The sequence below is a fragment of the Diachasma alloeum genome, unplaced genomic scaffold, assembly GCF_001412515.2.
Source record: "Diachasma alloeum isolate Michigan unplaced genomic scaffold, Dall2.0 Dall_scaffold_00302, whole genome shotgun sequence".
In the NCBI taxonomy this organism is placed as follows: Eukaryota; Metazoa; Arthropoda; class Insecta; order Hymenoptera; family Braconidae; genus Diachasma; species Diachasma alloeum.
The window spans coordinates 619,681-647,589 of record NW_021680441.1 but is presented as its reverse complement, the minus strand read 5'-3'; the positions used below and the strand labels follow the sequence as shown (position 1 = coordinate 647,589).

The 27,909-nt window shown below is 36.2% G+C and overlaps 2 protein-coding genes across 2 annotated transcripts in view; both read left to right on the top strand.

The window, feature by feature from the left end:
* Nucleotides 1-312: 312 nt before the first annotated feature.
* Nucleotides 313-5,274, top strand: LOC107039629 (E3 ubiquitin-protein ligase MARCH2). Its single transcript, XM_015259347.2, has 4 exons — nucleotides 313-577; nucleotides 2,466-2,629; nucleotides 3,524-3,750; nucleotides 4,600-5,274. Exons 1-4 carry the CDS (start codon nucleotides 517-519, stop codon nucleotides 4,859-4,861), a joined length of 714 nt encoding a protein of 237 aa, XP_015114833.1. The 5' UTR covers nucleotides 313-516; the 3' UTR covers nucleotides 4,862-5,274.
* A 5,883-nt stretch (nucleotides 5,275-11,157) lies between these two features.
* The window catches only part of LOC107039615 (adenylate kinase isoenzyme 5), a 19,258-nt gene continuing 2,506 nt past the window's right edge, over nucleotides 11,158-27,909 (top strand). The window contains exons 1-10 of the mRNA XM_015259330.1: nucleotides 11,158-11,448; nucleotides 16,426-16,593; nucleotides 17,411-17,521; nucleotides 18,481-18,623; nucleotides 23,228-23,410; nucleotides 24,042-24,164; nucleotides 24,883-25,024; nucleotides 25,626-25,894; nucleotides 26,522-26,686; nucleotides 26,816-27,074. Coding sequence (XP_015114816.1) covers nucleotides 11,427-11,448; nucleotides 16,426-16,593; nucleotides 17,411-17,521; nucleotides 18,481-18,623; nucleotides 23,228-23,410; nucleotides 24,042-24,164; nucleotides 24,883-25,024; nucleotides 25,626-25,894; nucleotides 26,522-26,686; nucleotides 26,816-27,074 — 1,585 coding nt within the window. The 5' untranslated portion in view covers nucleotides 11,158-11,426. The remainder of the gene's footprint in view (nucleotides 11,449-16,425; nucleotides 16,594-17,410; nucleotides 17,522-18,480; nucleotides 18,624-23,227; nucleotides 23,411-24,041; nucleotides 24,165-24,882; nucleotides 25,025-25,625; nucleotides 25,895-26,521; nucleotides 26,687-26,815; nucleotides 27,075-27,909) is intronic.

Here is a 27,909-nt window from a genome sequence, read left to right as displayed (position 1 = left end):
TCATAAAATTTATTTTTTCCCAATCCCTTTATTGTATGTATAATTCCTATAAAAGAATCCAAATCCAAATTCACACAAAAATCCAATGGAATTCACAGAACCAACTGAATATTCCACTCCTAAAAAATTGCATTTCCCATAAAAAAAATTATTTAAAAAAAGTGATTCAATTGAACGAGTGATACATGTCGATAAAAAAATATTCAATGAAAAATATCTTGCCGACTATTGCAAATATTTTGAAATTTCATCCAGCCGAAACCCGAAGGTCAACGTAGCCTCGAAAAATACAGCGGTAAGTGAGGAAGTAAACGTAATTGTTTACAGTGAATTGTACGTAGCATTTTCACTCGCCAAATGGTCGTATAAGGATGGACAGTAAAAACCCGACGACTGGGGCCTTATTTCATTCTCCCGCTTATTCGATTGTGCAGTGTTACGAAACTCGATACATTCGTGCGTTGACTTTTGTGGAATAATGTTCGTGAATTTGTGAATTTTTCGTTGATTGCGAGTATGAATCCAACGCCGGATAAGCAGAGCGTGAGGTCCATCCATTGTAGAATATGTCACGAAGGTAAATACGGATATCAACGAAATTTTTTCTCATTCTTGTCGTGAGAGTGATAAAAACAAAACTGAGAAATTCGTTTCGCTTTTATTGTTATCTAAACAAAATTAGAAATTCTGAAATAATTTACAGTGAATTTGCTAGAATAAATTATTGGAAAGGGTTTTAATGGTGGGAGTGCAGAATATACCTACAGAGTGATTCCTAAATTTTCGATTGAATTGTAGCAACAGAATTGATACAATCAATTAATGAATTCATTTTGGAAAATTCGTCTCGTTTAATTCTTTCAATGCTTTTTTATTTTTGAGAATTTCTGCAAATAAAAAAAAACACCTCAACACTTTTGATTTTCTTAGGACACCCGAGAATTTTCTGAATTTCTCTGGAAAACCCTCAACTTTTCTTGTCCTATCAGGTGTTCTACACGGAGAGCGAAATGTTCAGTAAAAATTACGGACCTCACAATTCACTCACCGATCACGGAATCGACTCAGAATTTTGAAGTGACGGTATCGTAATTGTTCACAAGAGATTCAAATAAAAATTACGTAAGGCTCCGGAAAAATTCCATGACAGTTCCGTAAAATTTCCTACAACCATATTTCGCCCCGGAACTACGGAAAAAATACGTAATTTTTATTAAATATTTCTCTCCATGTAGAAAAGTCGAAAACATTGAGGTATTTTTTTTAATTGCAGGAATTCTCAAAAATCCTAGTATTCAATTTTCTCTCATTCTGCCCGAGCTACACGCATGGCAAAATCGTATAGAAATTTTCTATACGGATTGCGTATAGAATTTATATAGGATTTTTGTATATGATATTCGGATATTTCTATACGGATATTTTTATACAAATTATTTTTATAGGATTTCTATCGGTTTAATCCTATACGACCTGATGCCACATGTATAGAAACATTTCGTATGGAGTTGCGACATTTCTCTACGTTTTTCTCTGGAGCGTTTAGACATCTTTCATATGAAAACAAAAATTTAGGTAAAAATTTATGTATAGGAATAATTCGTATAGAAACATCCGAATATCATATACGAAAATCCTATAGAATTTTTATACGCAATCCGTATAGGAAATTTCTATACGATTTTTTCATATGTGTAGGCCGGGCCACACAGCTAGAATCTGAGCAAAACTCATCAATAATTGAAGTTCATCTTTCTTTCTTTTTTCTCTTCCTATTATAATGTATCATAATAAAATTTGATAATCTCGATTAAAGTAGCCCTACCCTTACGATAAATTCAAAGATTATTGAAAACTGCGAAAAAATTGCAGAAAACTCGATTAGATTCAGAATTATAATTTTTTTCTCAATTTAATTATCGTTTTGGTTTTTCAAAGAAGAAATGTTTAAAAATCAGCATTTAACCCAATGTCTTATATGAAAATCAACATTTCCATTGTAATCAAAGATTAAAATCTGAATTTTTTTTCATTAGATGTGAAAAAATCAATAATTTTTTGACCCCTCATAAAAAATAATCCACCGTTTTGCAAACAAGTTTCATTATTTATTTATAAGAGGGAAATGTTTGAAAGAATATCAATATTTTGCGAAATTTAATTTAGATAATACTGACTGGGTATGAATTTTTTCAAATTTTTCCATGCAATTTAGTTGAAAAATTTAAAAACTGAAAATATCCAAAAGTACAGCGTAGCCCGGTGGAAGGGTAGAGCTACTTTAATTCCTAGAATCAAGTCATACTTTTTAATTCCTTGTAGGCTAATAAATTCATGTAACATATGTAGGTTGTCCTCAGGGGGCGATTGCTACCACAGGACATTGTCATAAAGCTCAATAAATAAATAAATAAAGAGAATGTATTCCGTTTAACTCGTTCTCAATATTTTTAACATAAATTCAGATGGCAATACCGAGGAATTAATTGATCCGTGCGAATGCTCAGGAACCGTGGGTCTGATACACACAAGCTGTCTAGAGAAATGGCTAACAACATCAAACAGCACCCAATGTGAAATATGCAAGTACGCGTTTCCGATAAAGAAGAAGAATAAACCATTAACGCAGGTTGGTAAATTGCGGACAAGTTCCCATAGCTGAGGTTTCAAGCATATCATTATCTTTGGGCTGTGCCAGTGAAACTCTGAGGATCGATTGTGATGTTGACCTTGGGTTTTAATGAGTCATGTGTTCGTGGACAGTGAAATTAGATGTTTAGCATGTGGTGGTATTGAATTATTGAAAATGGTTATAATCATTTTCTTGCGCGTGCTGACAGGTGAATTTTATTATCAAATGGAATCCACTGGGGAGAGGTAATTCATGAATAAATTGGTTTGTTTTCATTCGGGTGATTCTTCATGAATTAATATTTCGCGTTTAATTGATTCATTTTCATTAGCTATTTAACAACGGAATTTATCAATATTTTTTTGGTGTATCCGCTGGTTATGGTTTCTTATTTATATTTATTCGAGGGGGTGGGACACGAATGCGTTAATTTTTGCTTCAGAATGGAAGAATTGTATTCGCCAAATCTGAAATTACCAATTTTTCGTGTCAGAGTAACTAATTTTGCACTCAGGAGCTCGAAGATGCGATTTTGTATGTACGTGACCCATCGTTTTTCTACGATAAAATAATTGTTTAATGAATTCAATTGTGATTTAAAATATTCTTCCCAATGCAGAAATATATTGACTATTCTGTGCCAAAAACAATTTTCTTTCTTTTGTGCCATTTTCCATAGGCATTATCATCAACAATTTAATTGCTTGAATTCTCGTAACACTGGGAGTCATTTTGCTCTACGAATTATTTTCTGGGGAGAGGGTGAGTAATACTCGAGCGCTCGGAGCTCAAGGTATTTTATAAAAGAGGTATCTTATACAGAGACTCGGCTGTATCGACACACAAAGAGAACCGAAAAGTAGAATTTCAGCGATTGGTTTATTGTTCCAGTCAATTTGGCAATGGTGGTTATCGAAAAATGGCTACGGACCCCAGGGGATTGGTGGTGACCTAGTATGCCTGGTTGTCCTGACACCACTTTGCGTTGCTGCTACTTATCTCTGCGCAGTAGGTGCAGCAGCTTACACTCGTAACGGATTCTGGGAGGGCACCGGATTGGCTGTACTCTGCTTCATGCTCGTTGCCACTTACGCATTATGGTTGATTGTCACAGTAAGGTAGATAATCTTTATGTAAGATGAAAAATCAAGAGACAAAGTTAAACTTTATTCGCTCACGAATCAGTGAATCAAAAAATTAAGATGAAAACTAAGATGAAAAATCAAGAGACAAAGTTAACTTAAACTTTATTCGCTCATGAATCAGTGAATCAAAAAATTAAGATGAAAAGTAAGATGAAAAAGTAAAATTAAGATGAAAAGTAAAATGAATATTCAAGAGACAAAGTTGAACTTTATTCGCTCATGAATCAGTGAATCAAAAAATTAAGATGGAAAGTAAGATTAAACAGTAAAATTAAGATGAAAAGTAAGATGAAAAATCAAGAGACAAAGTTAAACTTTATTCGCTCACGAATCAGTGAATCAAAAAATTAAGATGAAAACTAAGATGAAAAATCAAGAGACAAAGTTAACTTAAACTTTATTCGCTCATGAATCAGTGAATCAAAAAATTAAGATGAAAAGTAAGATGAAAAAGTAAAATTAAGATGAAAAGTAAAATGAATATTCAAGAGACAAAGTTGAACTTTATTCGCTCATGAATCAGTGAATCAAAAAATTAAGATGGAAAGTAAGATTAAAAACTAAAATTAAGATGAAAAGTAAGATGAAAAATCAAGAGACAAAGTTAACTTAAACTTTTTTCGCTCATGAATCAGTGAATCAAAAAATTAAGATGAAAAGTAAGATGAAAAAGTAAAATTAAGATGAAAACTAAGATGAAAAAGTGAAATAAAAATGAAAAATAAGATGAAAATTCAAGAGACAAACTTAAACTTTATTCGTTCATGAATCAGTGAATCAAAGAATTCAATAAAAACAAATCAATACCTTTTTTTTCCACAGATTTCATTATAAATCCTGGCGAGACTGGTGTCATCGCCATCAGGATGTCAAACTGCTTGTCAAGCATCGGCCACTGCATGTGAATAATGAAATGAAAAATAATAAAACCCCGGTAAAATCGGAGAATAACGACAACACGAACAGACATGTCAACGCGATGGATCACTATCATAACACAGGAAGACTGAGTCCATGGTTCATCAGACTGATCGCTCGCTTTGGCGATCCCTTCCATGAATTCCACCAAACAACGTGGGTCTGATCATCGAGGAAAGAGTAGCACTCATCTCGAGTCAATTTTACCTCGCGCATATGCCAAAATACTGTTCATTTCTCAGTTCCTTTTTAAATTAACATTGAAAATATGTGTTTTAGAACGAATTGTTGTGGTTTTAATGATAAGTCCAGCTCAAATAATTTAATATTATTTTTTCTAGATAAATAAGTGAAAATTAACAGAAGATTTGTCAAATGGAGAACAGATGTTTTCGCTTCCTACTGTTTTTGTCTGCTTGCACGGATAATTATGAAAGGAAATTAGTAAATGTTGAATAATTTTTAAATGCGTGACCAACATCCGCCTTTTCCTAATGTCGCAGTACCCCAACAATAAGACATTAAATATTTCCGAAATTTCGAAACTGGAATATATATAAATTTAATAGCCTGTTTAAATGCTATTATTTCATAGAGACCTCGCTCCCGTTTTTATAAATATGGGTTTCAGTGGAATGTGTTGTAGACTCAAATGTTTTATTTATCATATGATGACTTTCTGATCAATCCTTAGGCCTGATCGAGGGGCTAGCCACTCAGGAAACCACTGGAAATCAAGTGATTTAGATTTTCAATACACGGAGAGAAATGTTCAGTAAAAATGACGGAACTCACGATTCACTCACCGATTACGAAATCGACTCAGAAAAAATTTAAGTGACGGTATCGTAATTTTTCACAGGGGATTTAGATAAAAATTACGGAACGCTCCGGAAAAATTCCGTGACAGTTCCGTAAAATTTCCTACAACTACATTTCGCTCCGAAATTACGGAAAAGATACGTAATTTTTACTGAATATTTCTCTCCGTGTAGTGATTTCTAACGATTTCAGGAAATAATTGGAAATCAATAGAAATCATGAAGAAATCAAGTGATTTCCGAAATCATTAGAAATCATCGATAAGTGTAAAATCGAAATTGATTTTGCAGTTTCAACTCTACAATTTTTATTATGGTATCGGTGCATGCGAAATCACCCAAAGCCGAAATGCGACGCTTTTGAAGTTTTTGACATCCTTACGTATTGTAACATCATGTAGAAAACTGCCATTATCGACAGGTGCCCCACTCTGGTCTCGAAATCATGATTTCTCCAGTGACTTCTTGAAATCAAGAAATCATGTTGTCTCAATGTTAATTGAGAAATCACAAAAATTATTCGAGAAATCACAGAAATCAACAGGAAATCACAGGAAGTCATTTGATTCTGGAAATCACTGAGTCACTCGATTGAGGAGTGACCATCCCCTCGGGCCTGATCTGAGCCAGTCTGGACTCATATAGAAACATTTCGTATGGAGTTGCGACATTCCTCTACGTTTTTCTCTGGAGCGTCCTGACATCTTTCGTATGAAAACAAAAATTTATGTAAAAATTTATGGATAGAAATAATTCGTATAGAAAATTTCTATACGATTTTTTCATACGTGCCTGCCTTCAACCCTCCAATAAACCAGTGGATATTTTCAAAATAGATAAAACAAGAGAGAGAATAATGGGGGATGATGCAACCCTTGTAATTGTAAGAGCGAAAACCCCAGAATAACCACTTGGCTCCCCGTGTAATATTATCGATAGTTGAGTTAGTCTCCTCTGCCCCTTGGAATAACGTATAGACCTGAGAGTATACCCACCTGTTCGCTGGTTCTGTCTTCAATTATGTAATAGCTAGAGGTCTCATTTGGGATGGTATACATTTCACGAGCTGCGAGTTGACTTATCAAACGAAGACAATGAAAATAAACTAACTGGAATGGAGGGTACTAAGACAGTAGTCCAAGTTCGATCGAATTATTCAACTTTCGCCTCGACATGGAAACACAAACAAACGCAGCGACGCAGTTTATGCTGTTTGTTGAGGGGTGTGGGTTTAACGACCTCAAGACATTTCGGTCAGTGCCATAAAAATAGAAGAAGAAAAAGAGGAGAGGGATGTGATGCGGAGGGTGATAATTGATTCCTTTCTACCTCTCTAGGAAAGACAGTAGTCTTCGTACGAGATACTACGTTGGAAGAAAAACAACGGAGTTCTCAAACAAGTATTATTTGTGCCAAAAAAGGTGTTCTTTTTTAATTATTAAAAAAAAAAATTTTGATAAAAAAAATCTTTTTTTTTATAAAAAAAAATCTTTTTTTTGATAAAAAAAAAATCTTCAAAAAACGTTTTTTTTTTAATTATCAAAAAAAATTTGTTTTGTGCCAAACATGCGAAGATTGCGGAGAAGTGGAAAATTTTTGTCGCAAAAATAGATTGAGTAGTTCTTGAAAAATTGTATTTACTGTGCACGCAAGAAATTGCATTTCTAGCACTAGGTCTTCGTTATTCGATACTCCCATAGGGGAGGCGGGGCCTGTACAGCACCTCAGAATTTTCAGAGCCTTGCAATTTGATTTTTCACTGTGATAATAGCATTATCATCACATAAAATTATGATCAATCGCTGTGTAATTTTTTTTCACATCATTTGACATCTACTTTTTTCATCTTTTAATAAATAATTTGAAAATGTTTTCTCCAATTTGATATTTCAAGTGTGCCATTTTAACTGCGACATTGAACCTAAAATTTTTCATCTCCGACATTTCAACAAAAATTTTTCTGCTTCAATGATCGTTTATTTGTTCATTATATTTGTTATGATTGATGTTATTAATGTGGAACGATGATGTTTAATCCTTAAGTTAAATAATAATGAGCAATCTTGTAACTTAGGGACAAAATATTTCTCGATGAAGTTTTCTCTACCAGAATTATTTTTATCCTGAAAAGGCATCGTTTCGTGAAGTGCAATGATTTCGTTGCGTAGAAAAAAAATCCTTCACCTAATTCTCATAGGACGACTCTAATTGCTCAATTAACTGAGTATAACTTTGGAAAATTCCAAACATGAAATGAAACGATTATTCATGAACTTCAATGTGGAGACATTCGCGGAAAACTTTGGCGCAAGAAATTCTCACTAATTCTATACCCACATGACCCGAATGAATCTGGTGCAAGGATGATGAAAGAAGTCACTGGAACTTTACAATCGAATCGATGGTAGTAAAGTGGTAGACAGTTTATAGAGCATTTTAAACGTAAATTAGGTCTATACCAAGTATTTTCACTTCTGCAACAATGTTGTAGGTAGTGTAACTTACATTATTGAATACTAATATTGTTGAATACCTTTTTGCCAGGAATTATCTCAAAAATTGTTTCGAGGTGATCAAAAGGTGAAATGTGAACATCATTCCACCTTTGCTACAAAATAGAAAACAAAATGATCTGACATTTCTCAATTTTTTATTAGAAAAATCTTGTTTGTTCATGAACATTACACTCTCTACAATTTTCGCTGATTGAAATTGTTTAAATTTTTTTTAAATCTCACTAGCGAACGGGCGCTTTGCGCCCGTCTCTAGATTATGTTATATTATACTAATTTATTTGTTTTATTTCCAAAATTTCTTTGCGGTTAGATTAAATTGAATTTATTGGATTCTATTCCCATTGTAGTATACAAATTATGGGAACAGTTTTTCTCATTTTCAAATGAAGAGATATTTATGATAGATAATAAGGAGAGTATTGATACTTTTTCTTGGGATGATGATCGATTCGCAAGAAAAGAAAAATTTCGATTTTTCAATGTCTCCAGAAAGTTTTAAAATTGATATATTTTCTCAAATAATGAAAGAATACCCATCAATTCAATTTCTATCTTCACATTTTTATAGAATCCATAAAAAAAGTAGCAAAGAATAAAAATCGGAGATGAAAAATTTTATCGGATTAATATAATGTAATTATTATTTTGTTTATAAACGTATTCCACAATTTTTCAATCTATCGTAATTTNATGGGAACAGTTTTTCTCATTTTCAAATGAAGAGATATTTATGATGAATAATAAGGAGAGTATTGATACTTTTTGTCGGGATGATGATCGATTCGCAAGAAAATAAAAATTTCGATTTTTCAATGTCTCCAGAAAGTTTTAAAATTGATATATTTTTTCAAATAATGAAAGAATACCCATCAATTCAATTTCTATCTTCACATTTTGATAGAATACTTAAAAAAAATAGCAAAGAATAAAAATCGGAGATGAAAAATTTTATCGGATTAATATAATGTAATTATTATTTTGTTTATAAACGTATTCCACAATTTTTCAATCTATCGTAATTTTTTTTGCATTTTTGTATTTGATAATTCATATTGAATAACATCTGCATTAAAAGTTGAATTATATGAGTATTTTTTTATAGCAAAAAATAGGATTGGTTGAATTTGTTGCGGATTGAGCGTCTTGAAGTCCGGGCGATCTATTTCAATAATTTCCTCATGAAAATCAAGCGAAAATAATTGTCTTCGTTTGGTCATTCCACCACAAACAAATCCCATGTACCACACAATATAGTGACAAACCACATGCACGAATACGTGAAAAATGGAGAGTATTGATACTTTTTGTTGGGATGATGATCGATTCGCAAGAAAATAAAAATTTCGATTTTTCAATGTCTCCAGAAAGTTTTAAAATTGATATATTTTCTCAAATAATGAAAGAATACCCATCAATTCAATTTCTATCTTCACATTTTTATAGAATCCATAAAAAAAGTAGCAAAGAATAAAAATCGGAGATGAAAAATTTTATCGGATTAATATAATGTAATTATTATTTTGTTTATAAACGTATTCCACAATTTTTCAATCTATCGTAATTTTTTTTGCATTTTTGTATTTGATAATTCATATTGAATAACATCTGCATTAAAAGTTGAATTTTATGAGTATTTTTTTATAGCAAAAAATAGGATTGATTGAATTTGTTGCGGATTGAGCGTCTTGAAGTCCGGGCGATCTATTTCAATAATTTCCTCATGAAAATCAAGCGAAAATAATTGTCTTCGTTTGGTCATTCCACCACAAACAAATCCCATGTACCACACAATATAGTGACAAACCACATGCACGAATACGTGAAAAATGGAGAGTATTGATACTTTTTGTTGGGATGATGATCGATTCGCAAGAAAATAAAAATTTCGATTTTTCAATGTCTCCAGAAAGTTTTAAAATTGATATATTTTCTCAAATAATGAAAGAATACCCATCAATTCAATTTCTATCTTCACATTTTTATAGAATCCATAAAAAAAGTAGCAAAGAATAAAAATCGGAGATGAAAAATTTTATCGGATTAATATAATGTAATTATTATTTTGTTTATAAACGTATTCCACAATTTTTCAATCTATCGTAATTTTTTTTGCATTTTTGTATTTGATAATTCATATTGAATAACATCTGCATTAAAAGTTGAATTTTATGAGTATTTTTTTATAGCAAAAAATAGGATTGATTGAATTTGTTGCGGATTGAGCGTCTTGAAGTCCGGGCGATCTATTTCAATAATTTCCTCATGAAAATCAAGCGAAAATAATTGTCTTCGTTTGGTCATTCCACCACAAACAAATCCCATGTACCACACAATATAGTGACAAACCACATGCACGAATACGTGGAAAATGGGTTAAAGCGCAAGTCTCGTAACTATGACTACCACATGTACCTGGTGGATTACCACCTGAAAGTTCGGCCCATTCTAGTTTCAGCCGTTACATAGTGAGCCCCTTGGAGCGCATTAACTCGTCTCTATCCCAATAAAATTTTCAACAATCACAAATCGCCATCAGGACTAGCTGCAACAACAAGTGAGGATTTTTCACAGCATCATTCCCTTCATCATTTTTGTGACATTGAAAACAACACGTGTTATTTTTTGGATAAACGTGATGGATCGACGGAGTGGGGCAAAATGGAATTTTTTAATTCGCTCAACCACTTCTAAACGAACAATACAAATAGAAAAATCAACTTCCCATTTCAAGGAATGAGAAAGTCTTTTGAATTCGCACGATTTATGATTTTTTTTTCAACCATTATTTGTTTTTTTTAATGAAAGTTGTCAGTCATTATTTGGAAATTAATGTTCTGGATACTTTCTACGACGAATGGATCCACAATTTTAATGTTTTTTGTTTTAGAGATAATCCAAGAAGTCAAGGCGTGGAAGTTACAACGAGTAGTGACAGATAAACATCTCCAGCGTTTTTCAAGTGCAAAAGTGAAGGATCTGATAATTCCATACTATTGAGAGTGATGTGACAGTCTGCCCTTCATTGGGTCAAGCTCAAGTTTACGCATGTTTGTGGTAGTGCTGCTGACTATTGTGCTGAAGATAATACTGAAAAAATTGAAGCGCTACGAGGAAATTGAAAATATTCGCCGACGCGAGTCGCCGGTGTTCAATAGTTTCACGACGAGGATCAAATTTATCGGACAGTGAGGGACTTTCGAGGGACTGGATACATTCGCGTGATCGACGATAAGATATTGGCGCGAGCGAAAGTGAAATTTGAGTTTTTCTTCTTTGTTTTTGTTTTGGTGGAATTTTTCACTCGTGTGATAATTGGTGGGAGGTGTCGCGTGGGGTATTAATCATGTGAGTAAATGGCCGTGATAATTGACGGCCACTGTTGGAGAAACCTACTATGGGCATCTGCCTTGACACTGGTGAGTTTATTGATCACAGTCGACCCTTCGCTTAAGATACCGATCCGTCATTTTATTGCCTCCCGAAAATTTGACTCTGTGTAGTATTTATAAGATACTCATTGAGATATCTGTTCCGGAATTTTTGACGTGCCGCCCCCTCAAAGGACTCGAAATAAATGGTAACAAGTGGAAAATTGCTCTTGTGTTGCACATAATAGTTATTTTCGCTAATAAATTACACGGAGAGAAATGTTCAGTAAAAATTACGGAACTCTCACTTCACTCACCGATTACGGAATCGACTCAGAAAATTTAAGTGACGGTATCGTAATTTTTCACAAGAGATCCAGATAAAAATTACGGAATGCTCCGGAAAAATTCCGTGACAGTTCCGTAAAATTTCCTACAACCACATTTCGCTCCGGAATTACGGAAAAAATACGTAATTTTTATTGAATATTTCTCTCCGTGTAGAAATAGGCTTCCGAATGGTTATTTTGCGCAGTATTTCCTTCTATTATATGTGTAATTCATTGTTTATTTCATTTTATTGAATTGAATACAATTTCTTTAGTTGAATGTTCTCATCATCATTATTTTTATTCCCCCTTTTTTCTATACAACCGATGGCTTTTTTTACGGTTCTATCACTTCGATAAAATGTTAATAGAATAATTTTATTTATCCATACTCGAATGAATTTGAAACATCACATTTGAAGAAATTATGAGAAAGCTTAGTTTCAGGGAAATTCATGAAAAATTCGAAATTTTTACCAATCATCATAAAAATCAAATCAACCAATGTAGCTATCGTAATCATATTTTAACTTCGACCTAATGACATTACAACAAACATTTGAAGCATGATATTCGGAGATATCCCCGGAACTCTGATTTTCAAAAAAAAAAACAATATTTTTGCAAAGTTTCAAATAAATCAAAGTAACGATTATTGCTGTCGCCTTCACCTTCGAACTCGGTCGAAAGGACCTCCATCCCAATTTTTTATTTAGGATGCCCCACCACTCAATCAATTCAGAATATTTTTTTTAGTTATCGTGGGACAACCGATGTCCAAAAAAATTTGAAAATTAAAAACACTAATCGATGAATTGAATTTCAATTCATGGCGAATTAAAACGTCGTGCTCACGTGCGGGTAAGGCTCCTTTATCTTACCTCCTCTAGTTAGAAACCTATTCTTCGTCTCCTAATGGGCGCAAAGTCAGATTGAAAGTTAACTCTGCGCCCGCCAGGCGATTTTTTTTCTGTATCGTGAGAATTTTACATTCAATGAGACAACAGAAATTCAGTTACTCAATTGTGTGTGTCACACCTATCAATCACCAAAAATACTCAACAATTTTTCATAAAAACACTTATAAATATTCCCTATGACTCCGTCACATGAAGTCACAATTCCATCGAGAACGGCACGTGACTCAATCTCTCGAAAATTCCGGGGATTCAGCACTGAATAATGTATGTTTACCCTACAGCACATGTAAAGAGGGTGTACGGTCACGCGAGTCGTTTGTCAAACCAACTCGCAGCCGGATGTTTCAACTGGTTGTTCCTTTCAACTATATCTAATTTTCAAAACGGTCATTTACGTGTTCGACAGGAATCTAAACCTTTCTGACGATGATCGTAAAAACATGAACATAATAAAAATACATAAATACATAAGATTATTTATCCCTTAAATATTTCCTTCTCACGACATTAACATAAAAAAAGAGCTCGAGAATATTTAAAAAATCACAATGGAATATTTTCAATCAGCAATTGCAAAATATTAATAATAATAATAATAATAATAATAATAATAATAATAATAATAATAATGTCCTCTCCCATTCTCCCTCCATCAAATATTACTAACAAGGCCGTAGATTGAGACAAATCCAGTTTTTTATTCACCCTTCATTGCGACCCTGTCACACGCAAAATCGTTCACTGACCTCAGTTGTCCCATCATTGCAAACAAAGTTAAATAGAGTGGAGGGGGAATAAACGTCGAGTAGAATGCACGAATGAGAGAGACAAAAAATTGTCGATAAACCGGTGAATTATTAAATCGTCGAAAGAACAAAAACAAATATTTTTGTTAAAAAAAAGGTCACAAGAAAAAGTTTTGTTTTGTTTTTAGAGTAGAGTAAAATTTATTGAAAGATACGGCGAAATGAAGGAGAAAGTCAGGAATTTCGAAGAAATAGTTGTAGTGCGCAGCAGATTTCATGATAGAAAAGTATGTTGATTGTTTTTTTGGAGATTTGATTATTTTTTTCGCAATGATCATTGTGAGAAAAATAGTTACTTTTGTGCTCTGCACGGAGAGAAATATTCAATAAAAATTACGTATCTTTTCCGTAATGCCGGAGCGAAATGTGGTTGTAGGAAATTTTACAAAACTGTCACGGAATTTTTCCGGAGCGTTCCGTAATTTTTATCTGAATCTCTTGTGAAAAATTACGATACCGTCACTTAAATTTTCTGAGTCGATTGTGTAATCGGTGAGTGAAGTGAGAATTCCGTAATTTTTGCTGAACATTTCTCTCCGCGTGCGAAAGGCCCTCGGTCCATGGCCAGCTGCAAGTTCCTATCAGAACTTGCAAGAAATTTACGTAAAAAAATAGTAAATAAAAGGCATGGAGTTTTTCCATTGGCAGAAAGAAGTTGAAAGGTCTTGGAAGAGCGAATGACAACTTTGGCCAATCAATTCGTAATGATTTTGGATCGCGTGTGTGTTCTGTCCCGTGCTCGATAATTTAATCTGACATCGTTGTTGGAATGAAGTTCAAGCGTTTCAGATGTTTACGAAAGCGCCCACGTCGGTGATCGTACATGACGGAGCGGTTTCAAATAGTTTCAGAGTTGAGGAATGGAAAATAAAAAACGTCATTCACTTTGTGACCTTGCTCCCCCAATTATTGGGAGATATTATTTTTGGTCGTGTATTTTTGTGAGAATTCAAAGAGAATTAGCGCAGAAGTTTGCAGTTGTTCTACCCGTAGATTATTTTTCAACTAAAAGATTTTTAAAAACTATAAACCTGAAACATTACCTGAATACTCTATGAGATTCGGAATTGTCATTTTTTTTATCATTCATCCATTGAAGTAGGAATTGACATTGGAAACAAGACTCATCAAGCCCTGAACGAACGCTCGGAAATTCTCAATCAGGGCTGGCGCCCACAAGACTGGGGTACACTGTTAGAAAAAAAAAAGAAATTTCATGCACAGTGACACTGAATGCGACTTAGGGGGAAAAAAAATCATGAAATTTCAGGTTTCACTGAAATTTCAGTAAAATTCCAGAAATTTAAGCAGCATAATGACGAGAATTCCTTAATTTATGTGAATTTCCAATCTAATATGAATATTCAGTGTCAAATTACATTGAATTTTCAGGGAAAATTTAAATTTTGTGATGTTTTCCCCCTAAATCGCATTCAGTGTCACCGGAATTTTCTGGTTTTCTATTCATGTTCAGGAAAAAATGAAACTGAAATTGACAGTTCTCTTTGATTTTTCCCCGAAATTCTGAATGTTCAATGACAAAATCCCTTGACATTCCAGTGGTAATTAAATTTGAAAAATTTTGATAAATTTAGAACGATTTTCTAGGGATTTGCAATGGAATTTCATACGAATTCTCGAAATTTTCGAGGAATTCTCATCAAGAAAATTTTATCGTCGACGTATAACCAAAGGGGCGTAAGTGGCGTGTATAAGCATAGCTTTACCACCCGTTTGGCTCTACGGCGACGTTATGAAGAATCCTTCATTAGCATTTTCCAACAAATTCTCAGTTAATTACGTATTTGATCGTGGTATCTCAATTATGCTTGGCCTCGCAGTCAGACTCATTGTGTCTGTCGAGTCAATTAACACCTCCCGATTTCACGGTGAACTTACATTTTAAAAGATCTATCCTCATTCATTAGCCGCATGTTACCAAAGCATAACAGAATTTTATCGAAATCGACATCATATTTTAGTCGCCGTAAGGCGGGTTGCATGTTTTCGAAGGTGGGAAGTAGATAAATGCGAATTGGGTCAGACGTCGATTCACCATGACCAGTAAATGAGACGAAAATGATAGTTGGCTCGGAAATGACTCCTGAAAGGAACTATAAAGTTAACTGTGTAGCGGCTTAAAAGCCGATTCTTATCGTCGACTAATTTCTCGCTTGCCCTTCTGGAAATTTATCGGGGTTCACTAACACTTCCGGATTGAAATTGAAACGGAGAGAAATTTTCTAGAAAAATTGTAGTACGAGTACTGGAACAAAACATAATCCATCGGCTGTAAAAAATTCTGGTGCAATGCTTCAAAATTTTTGAAGTGTGAAATTCCACATCTCAAAAACATTTTTTTTTAAACTATATTTTTTTTCTATGACCGACTGAGTTAGCTCTATATAAAATTTTGGATGAATTTATCCCACGAAAGGAGAGACGCAGAGGCCTGTTTGCAATGTCACCTTCAAAGTCTGATATATATATTTTTTTCATTCCATTTCACCGTATATCTCTCGGCTTTTACGGTTTTTCTTATTCCTTCATCCCGTTTTTTTATTTCCGCATATTTGCTTTTCTCAAAATGCTCTTTCCAGTTTTTCCAAACAATGTTTCTTTCCTGAGGTGTTCCCACGCGGTCACCCATCCATCTAGTGACCACGCTCAGCGCTGCTTATCTTCCCAAAGCTAAGTCTGCCCACCACCGCAGTGCGCTAGCCCCGTAGGGCCCTTCAAAGTCTGATATACTAATTAATAAACAAAATAAGTGAAAAGTACTACAATGTTTTGAAATAATTAGGGGGAACCAGGGAAAATAAGACCATTTGACCCTCCTGATGATCCTTGTCCCTGAATCGGTTGACCCTCGTGACCCTTGTAATTCCAGAAAAATTGACTCCACACCTCAAATTTTCACGTTCCGCCGCCCCTGGTAAAGTTGATAAATATTCCGAATTATGGTTTCAGATCATCATAATGAATCGCAGGTGTTCGAGGACGGGGATGCTCGAAGTATCGGAAGGTGGCGAGGTGAAGCAGGCTTACTGTCAACACCACCGGCTGGTGTATTTCCAATGCAGAACGTTGGCCCAGTCAAGTTTGAACCACCCAATGTTCCTGTCATTTTTGTCCTCGGTAATGCTCCGAAAATTTTCCACCATTAACGTCGACTCTTTATATAAGACAGAGAATTGGTTCGCTACATGCGCATGCAGAGGAGATTAAAATAGAAATGCGATATTTAATATGAGCACATCCGCGCAAAATCTGCAACTTAAAAAGCCGAATTGACTCATTTTTAATTGTGCAATTGAATATTCACTCCTTTGGGTAATAATTGCATGAACAATAGCGGTCATTTTCAGTACTTGTCCCACTGAGAAAAATAACCGCCGAACTACGGCGAAAGACAAACTCTAATTGGCGACACAATTCCTTTCATTTTATTGACAATTTTTGGTGAAAATTTCAGATTAGAAAACAATAGCTTTTTTAGTAATTAACGATGGAAAAAAACGTTTTCTCGTATAAAATCCGTCAAACTGAAGACGATGCTATGCATAACGTCTCCTTTCGAAGGGTTTTTCTTGGAACTCCGTAGGAATATTGCGGTCAATTTGGAATTTTTTTTTTTACAAAAACTAGCTATTTTCAAAAATCATAACTCCCTCAAATATCAACATTTTTCAATTTTTCTTTCTTCAAAATTTTTGACTAATCGCCATCTTTTCATAAAGTATTGAGCCAAAAATCCCCAGCGTCGACTTTATTCGCCTGGTAATTTGGCGGGGATCTGCTCTCTTACGATCACTTCGTATGTACCTGCCGTATGAAATAATAAATAGAAATAATACTAGAAATAATTCCTGGTATTTTACACAAAAAGTCGACTGCATTGCCCATTGAGTCCACTTTTCTAATTCCCCATATTTCTTTATTTTTCACGTTCTAGGCGGCCCTGGCAGCGGTAAGGTGACACATTGTGACAATCTAATGCAAGAGGAAAATGGGATGACGCACATAAATATGACAGACCTCCTGCAGCAATACGCCCTCGGCAATGGTAGGTACCACCACGCATCTATGAAAAAATCCGTAGCAAATTTCCCCGAGTGGAAATTCAAATTAGGATAGAATAAGAGACTGACCAGTAAAAACTGATTTTGATCATTTTTGGATCAGAAATGTAACGCTCCTTTGGGTCCATGCCTGGTCAAAATTCTAGGATTCGATATTCCTGAACAGTACCGGATCCGATACGCATCTAGTCGAGATTTGACTGATCAGAATAGGATCACAATTCACTCCGCCACAATGAATACAAGTACTCCATTCAGAATCTCATCAGATCCTGATCCGAAAGTCTAATCAATAAATTCTGACCAGTATTGAACCTGAAACTAATGTAGATCCAAGCTAACTGAGTGAAATTTCCACTCGGTCCCTGGCTCTCTGTCAAATTCAACTTGAACTTCCGTTGAAAATGGCATTCGATCTTTTCTGATTTTTAGTGGAAGTTATATAATTTGTCCGTGCAATTCTCCAATAGATAATCAACAAGGGATTGTCAATAAGTCTTGATGAAAATGACGAAAATGAACGCAATAGAAACGAAAAAATGAAACAATGAGTGATACATTACGTAATATAGACGTTTGAATGACGCCGCTATGACACAGTTTATATACCCTAGACCTCTAGTGAAGCGTCAGGGTAAGTTGCGTTGTAATCGATATATCTCCGTGATCGATAGTCCGTAGCGCCCCTACTGTGTCTCATTGCCCGTCGTTATTGCGTAAACAAGTGTGGTATCCATCCCCCACCATAACAATTCTTCAACCCCTCTTTTTTCATACTTAACTCAACGCTATATGCAGTGGGATTGTTGCATACGCTCATGAAGGAAAACTTTCCAGAATGTTGCGCGATGATTCATTGCTCTCCACCGTTGGAATTTTTTCCAATTCCGTTGATCATGCAATGTCTCACCTGAATTAATTATGAGTACCCACTCTGTTTCAGACATGCAGGACTTTGGTCTCTTGAGTAGCAAAACAGTGGCTGAAGTCCTCATGCTGGAGATGAAGATGTCACCGGGGGCTAGGACATTTTTGGTCAGCGGCTATCCCAGGAATATGAGAGATGTCGTTGAATATTCGGAAAAGGTAAGTTATCGATTTGTCCGTTGGCTTAACTTGTGGAGTCATTTGGAAAGTCAACAGTTGTGGAAAGGCAAACCACAACTGCGTCGCACGTCAATTACAATGATCGACGATGATTACCAATACAGTAGACTCCCTTTATAAGCGTAAGCCTGGAGCTGCAGGGGAGGCCGATTCAGGGAATGCGTAATATTTCGGAATGGGGACTATCTGTATTTTGGAGTTTGGGATATTTTGTGGGTCTAGGAGAGTTTCTCGCAAAAGAATGCTCCTTTCCAACACTTGATTGATTCCTGTACCTTTTTTCACATAATTATTATTTTATCTCAAAAATTTTGCAGTTGTCCCCTTACGGGGGGTTTTCCCATTTCCTCTATTTTTTATAATTTATTTAAAAATCCTAGCCGCAGGCGTCGTCCCCTCGCGTCCATCGGACATTGTTTGATGCACCTCACGGAGAGAAATATTCAGTAAAAATTATGGAACAATTCACGTAATCCGCAATGGGGAATCGTTTTCCGGAAATTTTTATAGGAATGGAAGAGAAGAAATCTGAAACGTTCAGTGAATTTTCACGTTCATCACCGAACAAAGTACGAAATTGTCACGTAATTTTGTCCGAAGAAGTAAAATCTTATAGAAACTTGCCGACTTATTGTGCCTTCAAAATAAAAAATTCTTTTTAACGTTCAACAATTTTCATCACGCTGTGACGAAAAGTGAACTTTTCGGCACGCTCCGCGTGCCTAAAAGTCCAATTTCCGCCACATTGTGATGAAAAATATTGTTCGTAACTCGTGAAAAAATGTTTTTTAGCTCGTGGGATTATATCACGAGCTTTCGGCTCATGATATAAACCTCCCACTCGCCAAAAAACACTTTTTTGCACTCGTTACGAAATATACTATTTTATGAAGTTGGTGAATTATTTCTACGTTCCGTTCCGTAAAATTTCTCAATCGTTAGGGAAAAATTACGGAATGACTTGTTGTTCCTACAGCGGTAAGTCATCAGACGGGTGGTTAATTTTTACGGAACAAATCGTAGAATTTACGTGGCGATTCGTGCAATTTCAGTTCCAACTCACACTTGTTATTGAATTTTACTTCGCTCGCGGACTACGTTTCGAAACGTAATTTTTAGGTTTTTTTCTGGTAATTTTTATTGAATTTTTTTCTCCGTACTCGTTTTCAAACGGAGGTGTTTGAAAACAAAACATCTTTGATTGATTCAGACACTTCTTGACGTCTGAAAAATGTTGGTCACACGGTAAGAGGATCCCCGTCCAAATTTTTAAAATTTGATTATTTTTTACGTAAAACAATTTGCAATAATTCTAAATGTTAATAATTGTCAATGGAGTTCACCCGAGGTCATATGTAGCATAATCATCCCGTAACTCCACATAATTGTAATATTCTTCGGTAAAAGTATGTGTTTTCTCAGTGTACTGTACCCAAATCATAATTGCCAACGGAATCAGAACTACATATTTAATTTCATTACCCACGAGGGAAGTTCCGTATTTGCCACGGGTAAACTAATTATATTTGGCCGTGACTAGGTCATTTACCCCGAATAATCGACATTCTGATCGATCATGAGATAAAACTCCCAATGACTCATCAATTGAGTTCATACCCAATTTTCGGAGTGTCCGCTTCATTCTGCTTTCCAAATGCGTTCGAACAGCGCAAAAGCCGGGACATTTGTTTTCTCCTGCGGGGTAGGCACAAACTTCAGTTTTCATGCTGTGATACCCACGGTTCTTCCTTCCCCATTGCTATAAATAAATCTGAGCCAGAAATACCTCATCATCCAAAAAAAATTCACAATGAAATTCATCATGAATTTCATTAATGAGGTGATAGTGACCTTTATCTGGGACACATGCAGGAATTGAATTGAATTTTAAGATTTTTATTCGACATAACTGTTTGCAAAATGTGCATTTACAGTATTTATTTAGATTTTTAGTCGCAGCCTCAGCCCGTAGGCTTTTGAATGCATATTATAATCAAGTTTTTGGACTATCTCTAATTTGAGATTGTGTGGTTCAAGAGGAAACTACCCTGTTAAATTAACCCTATGAATTACTACTGAAATTTCAAGGAATTTCGTCATTGAAAATTCAGAAATTCGTGGAGAAATGAAAGAAAACTGTACATTTTAGTTCCATTTTTCCCTAAAAATGAATTGAAAACTACAAAATTCCGGAAAATATATTCTTGAATTATCAGGACAGTGACACTGAATGCGATTTCGGGGGAGAAAAATCCTGAAATTTCCGATTTCACTGAAAATTCAATGTAATTTGGCACTGAAGCGCCTGCGGGCCAAACGAGCAATAAACAATTAATTTTTTGCGCTAATTATTCATTTTTAGAGAGATATAATCGATCTTCGATGTATGAGAGATCTCATTCCAATAGCCCGCGACTTTTAAAACTCATAGTAGTCTCTTCTTAAAATCTTCTTAAAATACCATGGGACATATGCAGGAAACTGTGACACGTGCCGCATGACTCAATAACTATTGACGTACATTCATTCTTCTCTGCCTCATGGTCATCCACACGTCAACTGTATTTTTATTACTTACTATATCTTTGCCACGAGTTTCGCTTTCTTGCGGCGGGGGGTTGAGGGTTGAGAATGTGCGCGTGGAACTGACAAAGAATCAACGAAAACCGTTGACCCGGCCTACTGACCCGCTCCGATTACCTGAACGAGTCAATGTTTCACAATTCGGTCAACACCCCTTTTATATGAATAATTGAAGACGGTTTGTTTCGATTAATTTCCTCTGCACGGAGAGAAATATTCAAGAAAAATTACGGAACATTTCACGTAATCCGCAAGCGAGAATCGTTTTCAGTGAATTTCTATAGGAATATAAGAGAATAAATCTGAAACGGTCAGTAAATTTTCGGGTCTCTCACCGAAAAAATACGAAAAATTCACGTTATTTTTCTGGAAGTTGTAAAATCTAACAGAAACTTCAAGACTTATTATGCCTCAGAACATGAAAATTCTTGGATGTTTAAGAATTTTTACGAAAAGTTCCGGAAAAATTACGGAACGTGTTGTTAAAATCTCCCCCTCACGGTGACTCATGGCTAGCCGTGAGGCGTCGGACGGATGAGTAATTTTTACGGAACAGATCGTAGAATTTACGTGACGATTGACACTTTTTATTGAATTTTACTTCGCTCCCAGATTACGTTTCGAAACGTAATTTTTACGTCTTTTTTCTGGTAATTTTTATTGAATATTTCTCTCCGTGTGCTCATTATCGTTGTTTGATTCAAAGAATATATTAAATTGGTCTATATTATGTATATTTTTCATATATTTTCCCATGGGATTTAGCATCTGGTCGCCAAGATGAGCCGAAAACACTTCCGTCGCTGTTACCAAAACCGAAATTTTTTTAAATTTTCTTCGTCGTATACGACGGATTTTGACGCAACAAAAACTCCATGAGACATTTTCGACAAAATATGATGCTTACTTCGAACGATTGCTTTTGAAATGGCCAAACCTTTTATGTGTTTTGTCACTCGTTTATGGCGATCGATTTTAAGAGAAGAGCAAATACTTCCAATAGGTTCAAGCAGTCGAAGGTCGAATTTCATGGGTTATCCGTAGTGAATTCTGGTGCTGACGCGATTCGTTCATTTTCATTCATTGAAAATTAACCGGTGCAGCCCACTCTTTATATAAGATACCTCAAGGTGATTCAAGGCATCAGGGATGGGCGATTTTCATCGATTAATCGCTTCAGCCACATTTTTCACGGATTCTATCGATTATTATTCAAAATTATTATTCAAAATGATCGGGTATTTCCCGATAGCTTCGTTGCAAACAAACGAGAGTGTCAAGCTTTGTACGCGGAGAGAAATGTTCAGTAAAAATTACGGAACTCTCACTTCACTCACCGATTACGGAATCGACTCAGAAAATTTAAGTCACGGTATCGTAATTTTTTACAAGAGATTCAGTTAAAAATACGAAACGCTCCGGAAAAATTCCGTGACAGTTCCGTAAAATTTCCTACAACCACATTTCACTCCGGAATTACGGAAAAGATACGTAATTTTTATTGAATATTTCTCTCCGTGTAGGTTTAAAAATCCCGAGCGCCAAGCGCAAGGAAATTTCCTACAAAACTTGACACGATCGTTTGTTTGCAGGGAAGATTGAGGGAAATACCGATGCATTTTGAAGCTCGAGGGGTATTTGGAGGAGTATTTCCTCCATCGGAATTTCGGTCACTAGAGGGCAGCATTTGATGTCAATGTGGTACAACCTACACTTTCGTATTTCAATTATTTTGTTTATTCTCTTAGCAACGTGCCGTGGTTTCACCAAATTTTACCGATATAAAACCGTGTAGGTTGTACCACGTGACATCAAATGCGGCCCTCCTATTGGCCGAGATTCCGATGAGGGAACTACTCCTTGAAAAATCGAAAGACTTTTTTGATAGCGATTAAGATTCCCCACAATTTTTAATGGGGGGAAATCCTCTTCAGAGTTTTTCACGCTAATCTAATTCAATTATACAAATTAATGATGTTCACGTAAACTTGTTCTTTTAGATTCAAATAATCAATGGCGTTATCCTGGTATCCTGGAGACAAGAAGTCTTAGAACGACAGATTGACTATGGAGCCCAACTAGGTCACGTGATCCTGAGTCTCGCGCGAATGGAACTCCGAAATTTTTATCGAAATGTCATGCCTGTTGCTGAGTATTTCGATCGGAGTGGTATTCTCCTGGAGGTGAGTGAATTCCATCATTTTTTCCCGAATGCATCGAATCGTAATTTCCCTCCGAACTTTCGAACAAATAATTGTGATTCGATGTAGAGAACCACTGTGCCCATTGAGTCAGTGGAATCCCTGCATTATCGGCCGGCTGTGCGACTGGGGTTTTCCATGGTTTCCCTTGCAGTTCTAGCCCGAATGGGGTACAGTTAAGAGTAAGACGGCCCATGAAGAGAGAAGTGGGAGAGGCAAGGCAGACGAATGGGGAGCCTATAAAATCGTAATGGTAGTAGGAAAGAAATATGAATAAAAAAAAATATGATTCGAGTGTGTAGAACATTAGCTCCGAACTTTTCCTTCTGCAAATACACGAGTCCCTAATCGATCACAATTAGAGTCAACTTATAGCCGAATAAAACGCTCTTGTTATTACGGACATGATAAGTAAGACCTACTTTAAAACTTTCAGTATGACTAGATTATTCATACTAATAAATTCATGACTGCTCCACATTATCGTTTACCTTCAAAACATTTCCATCAATTATTCACCTGATGAATTACCCATTTACTCATCACATGGTTGATAGTAACGTTCCACCCACATAAACGATGAATGACTAGCCCTTTTATTCGCCCGTTGCAGGTCAATGGAGAACGAAATCCTAGTGAAGTCTATGTTGACTTTCGAGAAGCGGTTGTGAGAATTTTGGGATTGTCGGAGAATGGTGCCTTTGATAGATCATTACCGCAGTCGCTGGAAACTGAAGTGAGTTGGATTTCCTTTGTAGGGCTGCCTACGAGACTCAAACGAGACTTCACTTTGAAGGGATCGTCTCGGTTTTGGTGAACACAGCAACTTTTGCTCTCGTCGCAGTCTCAAAAGAGGCGGTATCGGTTCTTCTCGCGATGACTCACAGTCAATTCAGCTCGTGTCAGTCTCAAGTTTCTCGTGCTTCTTCAATGCAAAGTCTCGGCTTTAGTCTCGGTCGTCTCGTCTCGGTCTTTTACCCATTAAAACGGGAAAAACGTGAAACCGAGACGAGATAAATTGACTGTGAGTCATCTCGAGAAGAGCCTCTACGGTCTCCTTTGCGACTATGATGATACCGAAAGTTTCTGTAATCACCAAAGTAAAGTCTCGTTTGAGTCTCATAGGCAGCCCTATTCATTTAGAAGATGGAAGTAGAGATGGACGATGTTGAAATTGAATCAGTTTTCTTGAAATCAATTAAAATGAAATGGATTAAATTCTTATAAATTAGTTATGAATTCTTTTTTTTCAATTCTTATTTTACTTATCCGAAAAATATCAAGGGATGTTAGAAAAAATGAAAGCAACATTTATCTAATTATCATTTGGCGACGTTTCGCTAATCATTTTAGAGAATAAAAGACTGAATGGATGAATCGATGAAAATCGCAAATTCTTAAATGGACGTGATAAGACTGTCGCGGTGTTTTTAAGACTGTCTTTTTTGCGTCAGGTGGAGGTGGTGCAGCCGGACGTGACGTCCAATCCTCAATCTGCCACTCAGATAACTTCACCACCCCTTCCGATCCGCCCGATTCCCGCCAAAACCGCCAACAAGCCAAGAAAAGGTCTGCCGAGCTTCATCTGGGTGATAGGTACGTCCAATCGAATGACAATGATACTTTCACCTACTCCTCAATAAATCGGAAAAATTTGTCGTGAAGTAATGGAAGAACTTGTGCTTTTGTCTGGCTTAAAAAATTGAAGATCATTTTGATGATAAATACCGACGCCGGTGGCCGAGTGGGCTAGACGCACTCGGCAAGTCTAGTGTGCGAAAGGTTGTGAGTTCGATTCCTCGTGGAACCGAATTTTTCAACGGAAGGCTCCGGCGAGCGGGAGGCTGCTAATAGAGTAACCGCCGGTACCGGCATGGGTTTCCTGTGGTGTCCCATGCTACTCCTGTGTTCTATTCGCGATCGCAGCGTAGATGTGGGAGCCATCAAGTGGTCTCTAAACTAACTACTCGTGGGCCAACCAATGAGATCAAGAACTCAGTGATCTAGTCATTTCATTGGTCGGCCCCGAAGAGTAGTTACTTTAGAGTCCACTTGGTGGCTCTCACATCTACATTGCGATCGCGAATAGGAGTGCGAATGCGGTAGAGTGCAGAATCCACAGCCGCATGCATCGAAATGAGACTTGAAAAGAGGACTCAAAAGGCTGTTAAAAAAAATTTGATGATAATTCTTCAAGGTGGACCGGGGAGCAACAAATCCCACCTCTGCACACAAGCTATCCGTAACATGCCCAACTGGGTGCACGTTGACATCGGTGGTTTATTGAGGACCATGGCAACATCGAATCCCGTGATAAACGATGCAATCGTCGATGGGGAAATGGTCTCCCAGGATATCATCATGCAGCTGGTAGAGCAGCAAGTACTACTCAATCGGGATAATGATGGCATTGTAATCGATGGCTTCCCCAGGGATTTGTCGCAAATGCAGGAGTTTGAAAGCAAGGTTCGTCTCATAGTTTCGATGCACTTTGCAATATCTATGATAACGTGATCATTGAAGTAGTTATTTGATCCCTATCTTAAAAGCCGCTTTCTTGAGCTCATGGCGCTCAAAGAAATCATGTGAAGATACTAGAAAAGATGAGAACAAGGGGCTAATCACTCCCGAAATCATAGCGTCAGACTGTGATGAAATCAATCCGAAATCGTGTTAAAGTCATGTGAAATCATGTGGAATATTCCATGTATCTTCCTCGTAATATAACGTTTGGAAATTAATTTTGAATTGTGGATTATTGGCGAAAAGAGGTAAAATGGGCCGTTTTTGATTCACTTGTAAACAACCCTTCAAAGCTTGCTCAACAAGCTTATGAAATAATAAAAAATTTAATACTTAAAATAGCCCGTTCGGCTCTCATTGCCTCTGAAATCACTGATTTCGAATCTATGAAATGCTTCGAAATCAATTGCAGTCACGAAATTATGTCGTGATCTCCTTGAAGTCATTTATTTCATTTCCTCCCGAAATCACTGAAATCAACACTGAAATCCCGTGAAGTCAACTCAATCGGGAGTTGAGTAGTCCCTCAGATGAGAAGCACACAGATGTAATGGAGTTTTATCACTCTAGTTCGGACAAGAGCCACCACTGATTCTACTAGACTGCTCGAAACTTCAATTAGGCCGTGGAAAACTTGACGACAGCGTCCCAGCATTTCGGAAAAGATTGGAAATATTCAGGGAAGTTACGCTGCCGATGTTGAAGACATTGGATAATGACAATCGTCTGAGAACGGTAGGCCTTCTTCATTATCTGTTTCCATTGATGTATTTGCCTATATTTCCAACCCTCGATGGACAAGTAAATTGATTGATTTGAGAATGAACAGTTGTCATTTTCCATTGAATATTGATGGATTTTCAGATCGACGGTGATACAGATGTACCCTCGGTCCAACAAGAATTTGCAGCAGCAATCTATGAACTGATGCGTCAAGCCCGACGCAAAGAAGACGCCAGCCATTCAGCGAATGATGATGATCACCCAAACTTAGGAGCCCCCGGTAACATCAACGGGGGCCTGCGAGATGTGCGCTTACCTAACGGAATGTCGAAGAATATCATCCCAAATGGCATCAGTTCGCTTAATCATTATCCGATCAACAGGAAAAAGAAAATCGAAGGTAGTATTACTTGACGAAATTGACGATCTCAATCTGCGAGGTGATGATGTTAGCCTCAGTCGATCATTGTTTCAATTTCCAATCTTTCATCATTATCAATTACAATTGAGGGGAATTACGAGGATTGACCCACCCCCACTACACGTACCTGTAGATGAAAAACAATAGAAAGCAGATATTTCATGTAAATTACCTCCTTCGCTGGTCCGTTATTCAACAAAATTTTTACGTCCAATCAATTGATATCGACAATTAATGACTTGATACATGTTCACATACTATTGTTATGGATCTCTATGGCTCCCTTTTAGAATGCATTCCATCAGGTACACGGAAAAAATATCTCCGAATCAAATATATAATATTCCGGAGTCCGGGATCTTATATTCTGGATTCCGGACTAAGGGTGACCGCCCATGGAACAGAATCCACACGGCGACGCAGCCGTTTCCCAATCAGAGTTCAGAATATAAAATTGGCGGGAAAATCTTCCGATCTAATTGGTTACACGGAAGCGTTTTCATGGGGATTCTGTTCCATGGGAATATTATCCCGGAATCCAAAATATAATATACCGTATTCAAGAATACACACATTTATTATTGTAGAATATTATACACCGCATTCGAGAGTATTTTTTTTTCTGTCATACCCTTATGATCAGTTTTATCCTATTTTACTAAAGATGAAAGAAACGTGAAGTTGTTTTATATCGAAATATCTCGAAACTGCCTGACCGCTAATCCTTAATTCTGATTGGTCAATATGTGACACGAAGTTATTCACAAAAAAAAACACGCGGCATTTTCAAATTCTTCAGTGGTAAATTTTTTTT

Coding starts and splice junctions, on each gene's coding strand:
- LOC107039629 (XM_015259347.2), top strand. CDS start 517: ATGAATCCAACGCCGGATAAGCAGAGCGTGAGGTCCATCCATTGTAGA. Junction 578..2,465: donor TTGTAGAATATGTCACGAAG/GTAAATACGGAT, acceptor ACATAAATTCAG/ATGGCAATACCGAGGAATTA. Junction 2,630..3,523: donor AGAATAAACCATTAACGCAG/GTTGGTAAATTG, acceptor TTATTGTTCCAG/TCAATTTGGCAATGGTGGTT.